Source organism: Hyalella azteca, unplaced genomic scaffold (genome assembly GCF_000764305.2).
Source record: "Hyalella azteca isolate HAZT.00-mixed unplaced genomic scaffold, Hazt_2.0.2 contig4627, whole genome shotgun sequence".
Classification (NCBI taxonomy): domain Eukaryota; kingdom Metazoa; phylum Arthropoda; class Malacostraca; order Amphipoda; family Hyalellidae; genus Hyalella; species Hyalella azteca.
Genome location: NW_025934840.1, coordinates 26,409 through 35,835, shown reverse-complemented (window position 1 = coordinate 35,835; position 9,427 = coordinate 26,409). Strand labels below are relative to the sequence as shown.

General features: G+C 36.2%; 1 protein-coding gene across 1 annotated transcript in view; it reads right to left on the bottom strand.

Annotated features, from left to right (window-relative positions):
• LOC108665335 (acetylcholine receptor subunit alpha-1-A-like) overlaps positions 1-6,066 on the bottom strand; it is a 9,394-nt gene extending 3,328 nt beyond the window's left edge. The window contains exons 1-7 of the mRNA XM_047880086.1: positions 5,947-6,066; positions 4,879-5,033; positions 4,316-4,499; positions 2,559-2,682; positions 2,154-2,240; positions 1,106-1,240; positions 54-57 (exon numbers count right to left, since the gene is read on the bottom strand). Of these exons, the coding sequence (XP_047736042.1) occupies positions 54-57; positions 1,106-1,240; positions 2,154-2,240; positions 2,559-2,682; positions 4,316-4,499; positions 4,879-4,997 (653 nt within the window). The 5' untranslated portion in view covers positions 4,998-5,033; positions 5,947-6,066. The remainder of the gene's footprint in view (positions 1-53; positions 58-1,105; positions 1,241-2,153; positions 2,241-2,558; positions 2,683-4,315; positions 4,500-4,878; positions 5,034-5,946) is intronic.
• Between the last annotated feature and the right edge of the window lie 3,361 nt (positions 6,067-9,427).

The window sequence follows — 9,427 nt, the reverse complement described above, 5'->3', positions numbered from 1 at the left end:
ATACGTCTTAGTACATTATACGTCTTAGTACATTATACGTCTTAGTGCATCACACGTCTTAGTACATTATACGTCTTAGTGCATTATACGTCTTAGTACATTATACGTCTTAGTGCAACATACGTCTTAGTGCATTATACGTCTTAGTACATTATACGTCTTACTACATTATACGTCTTATTTTCACTCGTTAATTACCCAACGAGATTTTTGAATATTGCATATATTAAATAAGGATATACGTTCTTGTATATTAATGCACGGAGAGATAAGAAAGATTTTTTTAGCAGAAGTTCTCGAAGTTCGTTTGTAGCAAATTCATTAAACTTTCAGTAAAATTTGTCGAATATTCTTCTGAATTGCATTATTCAGCAACATGTTTAATTTCAAGGCGATGACATGTAGATTTCGTCAATTATTTTATAATTTATGGGACATTGTGATTAGTTTAAATTGGACTTAGTGGGCCTTTTTGGTTAGTTTAAATGGGACTTTATGGGACTTTGTGGTTAGTTTAAATGTGACTTTGTTGGACTTTGTGGTTAGTTTAAATGTGACTTTGTGGGACTTTGTGCTTAGTTTAAATGGGACTTTGTGGTTAGTTTAAATGGGACTTTGAGGGACTTTGTGGCTAGTTTAAATGTGACTTTGTGGGACCTTGTTGTTAGTTTAAATGGGACTTTGTGGGACTTGGTGGTTAGTTTAAATGTGACTTTGTGGGACTTTGTGCTTAGTTTAAATGGGACTTTGTGGGACTTTGTGATTAGTTTAAATGTGACTTTGTGGGACTTTGTGCTTAGTTTAAATGGGACTTTGTGGGACTTTGTGGTTAGTTTAAATGTGACTTTGTGGGACTTTGTGCTTAGTTTAAATGGGACTTTGTGGGACTTTGTGATTAGTTTAAATGTGACTTTGTGGGACTTTGTGCTTAGTTTAAATGGGACTTTGTGGGACTTTGTGGTTAGTTTAAATGGGACTTTGTGGGACTTTGTGGTTAGTTTAAATGGGACTTTGTGGTTAGTTTAAATGGGAATTTGTGGTTAGTTTAAATGGTACTTTGTGGGACTTTGTGGTCAGTTTAAATCGTTGCAAAAATCTGCCTCACCAGCGAGAGGTATGCGAGATGTCGGGGGAATTTTCTCGGTCATGGCCATGAGGAAGACAATCATGGCGATCAGAGAGTTGATGCTGAGCCCAACCTTCTCGCCGCTCTCGGCGGGCAACGAGAAAACCATCACCGCTGTGAGAACACAAGTTAATCGTTATTGGTTTAATCACAGTTTTATTAAGATTAATTCTTTCGAGAACCCACGTTAATCGTCATTGGATTAATTAAAGTTTTATTAAGATTAATTCTTTCGAGAACCCACGTTAATCGTCATTGGATTAATTAAAGTTTTATTAAGATTATTTCTTTCGAGAACCCACGTTAATCGTCATTGGTTTAATTAAAGTTTTATTAAGATTAATTCTTTCGAGAACCCACGTTAATCGTCATTGGTTTAATCACAGTTTTATTAAGATTAATTCTTTCGAGAACCCACGTTAATCGTCATTTGATTAATCACAGTTTTATTAAGATTATTTCTTTTGAGAACCCACGGTAATCGTCATTGGTTTAATCAAAGTTTTATTGAGATTATTTCTTCCGAGAACCCACGTTAATCGTCATTGGTTTAACCAAATTTTTATTTATTATGATTAATTCTTTCATAATGGCAGAATTGCTTTATAACGTCGAGGCGATGTGGCGGTATATGACCTCGATATACATATATGATATGTATGATGTCAGCTCCGTAAATCGATATTTGGGTACACACAATGTGCCCCTAATACCTCAAATCCTCAAGCAGCCAGCAAATCTCAGTCATTTTGAATCCAAGTGTGAATGTTTCGGCTTAATTTAGGTAACAGTTTTTATGATGGGTATTTATGACCATTAATACGCAATAATGACACAAAAATATAATTTTAAGAAAATTGAACATTCATGTTCTAATGGCCAAAAACGGAGGCGATATGGCAGGAATATTAACAATAATTATGGACGAGCTAACAATAAATAGAATTACTTTCAATAATGATGGATAAAAAACAATTTACGTTATCTGGAAAAATTGAATACCCTTGCGAAGTTATGTTTCGCTCACCACACACGTTGATCAAGATGCCTGGCATGATGTAGAAAAACATGCCAAATTTCGTCCTGCGCTGAATTTGAATGTAGTAGTCGATTGCTGCGGCAAAGAAAGAAAGATATATTATGTGTTGAAATGAGAGGGTCAATCAAAAATATTGTACATGAAAGATAATAGGCCTCATGAACAATGCATTCAGAGCTAAGCATGCATGACTGCCTTATATGATGCAAATATTTACACACATGCAGACGGCGATACAATATACCCTATATAAAAATATATAAATATATATTATATATATATAATATATTTATATATTATATAATACCCTATATATATGTACCCTATATAAAATTCAAACGTTATGACCCGTACTAGTCCTCAATATATGGGTTAATTTTACATTGGACTCACTGGAGAAGGGCTTCGGACAACACTCGTTGTATTGCTCGGACATTTCTATCCAGAAGTTCTCCAGATTAAATTCTGGATTCTGTGTGTAGTGTCCAATCCTGGCGGTACCACCTTTCAGAACGATCTGTTGGCGATAATTACTTTGCTAAATTAAATTAATAATTATATTGCTAATCACGTTTACGATGGTAGTGATTAGCATTGGTGGTGATAAGCATACTAAGACAAAATTGATCACATGGTCATGGAACGTATGTACGAATTAATACTTACTATTATTGTAGCAAATGTATAAATCTTATACGTTTAATTATGCCTGTTGGCCTTCATTAACTGTCTAACTTATTACCTTTTTACTAATATACTCTTCCTGGCTGATATTTATATGTAATTGGGATAACAATAATGCTTTCATGGTGGTGCCTATCACCACCATATCACCACCAAACGTACAAATCTCATGTGTTTAATTTTGTCTCTTTGCCTTCATTTTAACTGCCTTATTTATTACTTTTACTATAATACTCCTCCTGGCTGATATTTATGCGTAATTGAGATAACAATAATATAACAATAATATAACAATATTATAACAATAATATAACAATATTATAACAATAATATAACAATAATATAACAATAATATAACAAAAATGCCTACGCCCGCGATGTCGTAAGTCCAAGATGCGAAACGCAGTCTACACTCCAGGGGCCGTATTATCAAAACTTCGCAAGTACGCAAAATGGACTTACGAGTGGCGTCAGTGCTGACTAGATGAGGTAACTCTAGCGGTGGTATTATCGAAACATTTGCGCGGGAAGATACGTAACGTAACTGTACGCCTGCTCGGAGATGTCGTAAGTGGAGTTCCGCGCAAGTTTAGAGTGTCTGCTGAAGCAATAGGAAACTATTGATTTACTAGCAAGTAGCAACACCTTGACTTGTGATAGAATTTTGTGAATAATCCGACAGCGCGGATTATACACGCATAGAATGATGGCTCTACTTGTGATATCTCCACTACTTGATCGTGCAACATTTGCACGATTAAAATATGTGATCGTGCTAAACAGTGCTATTGGAAAAAATTCAATTGAGTTAATACCAGAAACTGATTTTGTTTTCCTTTTACGTTACATTTTACAAGCAAATGCATATTACGTTATATTTTACAAGCGCGAAATCAAAGTTTTCGCGCCCAACTCTCATCATTCATTCCTTCTAGTCGGTACTTTATATCTTTGCAAACCATAATTTTTAGCTCCGTACACAGATTTCTTCTTCAACTCACGCTGTTTATTAAAAAGAGTTCACAACTATTTTAGAACGGCTTTTTCTGGGCCAACAACGAGCAATACCGACTCAATACCGACAGACAGCATTCAATAGTCGATACCATCGCAGGCATCGATTCCCGCCATCGAAGTTCCCAGAATGTAAACAAATCCCCAGCCTCTGATTGGTCAGTTGGCCAGATGATTTTGATAGTACGCTTTTAGCTAAGTCTTACGTACGAATGTTTTGATAATGCCAAAATTAGGGTGTACTTACGTAACACGTAACATTTGTGTCGGAAGTACAAAAAGTTACGAAGTTTTGATAATACGGCCCCAGCTGGTCGAAGGGAAAGTAGTCGACTTGGACATCACAGATGGACGACATTTTTAACAGCCTAACTCATTCCATTTACTAAAATACTCTTCCTGGCTGATATTTATGCGTAATTGAGATAACAATAATTAACAATAATGCCTACGCCCGCGATGTCGTAAGTCCAAGATGCGAAACGCAGTCTACACTCCTGCTGGTCGAAGGGGAAGTAGTCGACTTGGACGTCACAGATGGAAGACAACAGCGCGTGGCTCACTAGCTCCACCCGACCCGTGTAGTCGATGATGACGTACGTGTTTAGGATTGATGATTCGTAGTCTGATTCAGCTCTAGGTGCGGAGAGCAAAAATTGGTGTAAGTCGTGATATGTGGGAGTAATTTTATTGTTTGTTTTATGACATGCAACTTTTGGGCTTACTTTTAAATATGTGGCATAATTTTCTATCATAGTTTGCTTTGTGACATGCAACTTTTGGGCTTACTTTGAAATATAGGGCATACTTTTCTATCATAGTTTGCTTTGTGACATGCAACTTTTGGGCTTACTTTTAAATATGTGGCTTACTTTTTAAAAAATAAATATTATCAAGAATATTTCACTCCTTCTTATTTCACTTAATTTTTATCTCTCTCTAGAAAGGGCATATATATATTCCATCTACATAAAAAATTTTAATTTAATTGTACAATTCGAGTACATAATCTCACGTGTTGTAGAGGATAATGTCAGGGTACCAGACGCTAGTGTAAGGAACCCTCAACTCCTTGACGCCTCCGAACTCTGCGGGGTTCCACTTGAGGTGCCAGTCCCACCACAACATAATCATCTCGCTGTTGATCTGTAGCTTGCGATCCCGCGTTTGCTGTTAAACGTTATCACATTATTATGTTCGATTACCTGATTTATTTAGAATTAATCGAATTTTGGAATTAATTTATTAAAATTAATTTAGAATTGATTTTATTTAGAATAGAAATTACGATAAGTTGCACGATGAATGTCTAAGTTGAATTGTGTGGTTTGAATCAATTTAAGAGATTCTTTGATCAAAGGAAACTGATCTCGATTCTGCCCTAATCAGCAAAATGCGAAGTCGAATATTCTGTAAATCTTGAATAATTTCTAAGGTGCATTAATTAAATAAAATTACATAATTTCATGAGAAATTGAAAAAATTCAATACTATGATTTGAAGAGTGAGTAGGTAATGCAATTTTATTTTTATAATAAAAATCAGTTTATTTTGAATGAATTTGTTTCAATGACGTTCCTTCAAAAATATTGTACAAATTTCTTTCACTATGTTGACTTACGTTATAGAATAACTTCGAAATGTGCTTTAAAGCGAATGAAAATTTGTAATATGGTATTACCTTCAAACGGGCTAATAAGGGGCGGTTTTGAACGTTCTTCGTTAATAACAATTCTCACCATGGAACATTTCATAAACAAGTTTGAGTTCATTTTAAAGTTCTTTTGTAAGGAATTGTAACAGTGCGCCAGGGCCTATACTTTCAAAATTCGTTAAGTGAACGTAAGTACTTATACGCTCTATTTCCTTGTCTATGATTGGTGGATTTTGCTTGAAAGGCCGTCAACGATTGGCTGATGAACTTACGATCTCTTAACTTTTTTTTAAAGTATAGTGAACGCAAGTACTTACGCTCTATTTTCTTGTCTATGATTTGTGGATTTTGCTTGAAAGGCCATCAATGATTGGCTGATGAACTTACGATCTCTTAACTTTATTGAAAGTATAACTTAACAACACTCACCAAGTCGAGTATGTTGAGCAGCGAAAGTTCAAAAGTTACGATGGTAGGTTCATGGGCCGAGCTCACGGGTCTGATGTTTTTGTTATAGTCTCTGAAAAGTTTATCTGATAGCCTGTGTTCCGCTGAACGTTCTCCATATATTGCGGAGCGCCTACTTCGGTCTAATTTCTTGTGGCCTGTAGAGCCAAAACGTCGGCCTTTGTTTTTAAGCTCTCCTGGTATAGGATGGTTTCCAGCGGTTTTAAGCTCTCCCGGTATAGGATGGTTTCCATGGGTTTTAAGCTCTCCCGGTATAGCATGGTTTACAGTGGTTTTAAGCTCTCCTGGTATAGGATGGTTTCCAGTGGTTTTAAGCTCTCCCGGTATAAGATGGTTTACAGTGGTTTTAAGCTCTCCCGGTATAGGATGGTTTCCAGTGGTTTTAAGCTCACCCGATATAGGATGGTTTCCAGTGGTTTTAAACTCTCCTGGTATAGGATGGTTTACAGAGGTTTTAAGCTCTCCCGGTATAAGATGGTTTACAGTGGTTTTAAGCTCTCCCGGTATAAGATGGTTTACAGTGGTTTTAAGCTCTCCCGGTATAAGATGGTTTACAGTGGTTTTAAGCTCTCCCGGTATAGGATCTGTTCCAGAGTTTTCCAATCTTTTTGTGAACAGCCGCGATTGCGGAGGACGTTTTTGAGTTTTGCGTTTATTACTTAGAACCGACGGTGACTGATGATATTTTTGGGTGTTTGATTCTTCATTTCGGATTGATGGCAAAGAACGTTTTTGGAGTTTTGGTTCGATGTATGGAATCAACCACGATGGCGGAGAATGTTCTTGGAGTTCGTACCCAATTTTTCGTAAAACAGGACCTCTTGAATATTCAATGTCTTTTTCATCAGTCGTCTGTAGGATGGTTGTTGATGGATGCATCTGTGGATGTCTGAACTCGAAATTTTTGTGCGTCCGTATGTTTGCCTTATCATTCAAGCTTGAATTTTGAACTTCGCGTACTGAAATACTCGATTTTAATTCATCCTTTAAATTTATTATCTCATTCGGAACAAAATTATCAAAACTTCTCGTTTTGATTTTAAAATTTTCAAAGTGTTCTGGAATTTGAATTTGGTTTCGATGCACTTCATCCGTTTGAGGTCCATGGCCATTTTTCACTAAATTAACTTGATCTCTAATTTCCACTTCACTGGCAAACTGATCTCGCCCATTTTCAGAATTTTTTTCATATTGTACCTCGAAATTCGTGTCGTCTATGAAATCAATATTTCTGATATAATTATCGCGTACGGAAAATTTCACCGCTTGATCGCCTTCGTTTTCGTCTGTTGAACTGCTGTCTTCATCGCTGCAGTTCAAATCATCTCTGCTTGTTTCTTCATTGCTCTTCACCACTGGCTTGTTGAATTCTTCCACTGCGATATGGTTTTGTTCTTTAAACAATTTATTGATAATATTCGAATCTTCTGGACTCGAATTCTCATTGCCGACTTGGAGAGATAAGTCAATTCTCTCCTCTTTCTCATACGTGGTGTCAATGACATCTTTTCTTATCAACGAACTCGTTATAAAATTAGAAAGGTAATAATCTTTTCCTGATTTTCTAAGCTGCTGTTTTGTATCATCACTCACTGTATATCCACTAAAAATTTGGTTATTTTCTATTTCCAAAGGCACTAATTTTTTCGCTTCTGCCGAAACCACAACTTGCTCCTCGACCCCATCCACGCTTTTTGTTTTTGATTGCGACGGTAATCGTCGTGTAACGCCGCCAACCTGCGAAGACGTTCCTGGAAATAGTAATGATGTTTAGTGATAATGTTCACCCATACTTTCCGAGGGAATTGTTCTTAGATTAGTTATATACACTCGATTATTACATATTAATTCATGTTTTTCTCTTAAATTGATACGTCACTTATTATATAAACAGGTTATACAAACACGGAACTTATACAAGTTCCTGGAAATATAGTAATAAAGCTTAGTTATAATGTTCATCCATATCTTCCGTGAAAATTGTTCTGAAATTAGGAATATACACTCAATTATAACATATTAATTCATTTTTTCTCCTAAATTGATACGTCACTTATTATATAAACACGTTATACAAACACGGAACTTATACAAGTTCCTGGAAATAGTAATAAAGCTTAGTGATAATGTTCACCCATACCTTCCGTGGAAATTGTTCTGAGATTAGGTAGATACACTCGATTATAACATATTAATTCATCTTTTTCTCCTAAATTGATACGTCACTTATTATACAAACACGTCTGATTAGGTTGATGAAAAAATTTTCTTGTGCTGAGTTTGATTAAATATTCTCTTTCTTGCGCGCGCTCACCGGCAATGTAATTCTAATCATGTCCTATCTAAACGTTTCATTAAACTCGTATAGTTTATGGAAAATTGAACCCCAATTTCACGCTTCGTTTTGATAAATTTCACGATTAAAAGATAATGCAATATTTCGTTTGAACTGAGTAAAATCAGAGCAAAAATAGTAAATAAAATATTTGTTTTAAAATCCGTAGACTTGGGACACACCGAAGGCTTGCTAAGGTTTTTTAGGAGAAGGTTTCTCAAACACTTTGAGACCACGCACCAGTTTGAAGTTCAGAACAGTATGCGCGCCACCAGGGCCTACTTAAGCACTACACATAAGCAGAAATATAACAGTTTTTATACTGTTTGAATTCAACGCACTAATTTTTACACTTGGACACTATTGTAAATCGTGCCCAAATTATCTTGTGTTAATTAATAAGCACTTCTGTGACTTAAAGACAAAATTCATGGTTGCATTTACTTTATGGCCACGAAAGCGAAGCCTAGTTCGAGAACAACTATAGTGCATGACAACTTAAGACTAGAAAATATATTCTGTACTAGGGATAGTACTAGTAATATATAATATAAAATATACTGCTATATAATACTATATCCATGTTCCGAAAATGTATATAGTACTAGGCAGTGTTCCGACGCTGCAATGGATCCTAGAAGGCGTTATAGGCTCAGCACTTTATTATGCAAGAGCAAGGCTCAAACTAAGCAATTATCATACTATATTCTCACCGCAATGAAGTCGAAAGTTGCCAGTGAATATGCCGATCAAAACGACCAAATTAACAGCATGCCGTAAAATTGCCATGCCACGTGCGATCTCTCCGACGACTCATCACAAACTGGCCATGAAATCTTTTCAGGTTAATTCCTTCAGAGCCGCTCGCTCGTTCTGAGTTGCGCCAAATCTCACGCAACGAACCAATCATTGGCTCGTCGATACAAGACATTGCAGCGCTGCATGCTACCGCTTTTTGCACCCAATACCGATTGTATCAGAAGCGCAATATTGAGTGTATCATCGGGTACCCAGTGAAAATTTACAGTCGCAGCAGCTTCTGATTTGGATAACCAGAAGCTGGGGCAACTCTAAATTTTGTTAGGGTAGGAGTTCTTCCCAGTGAAA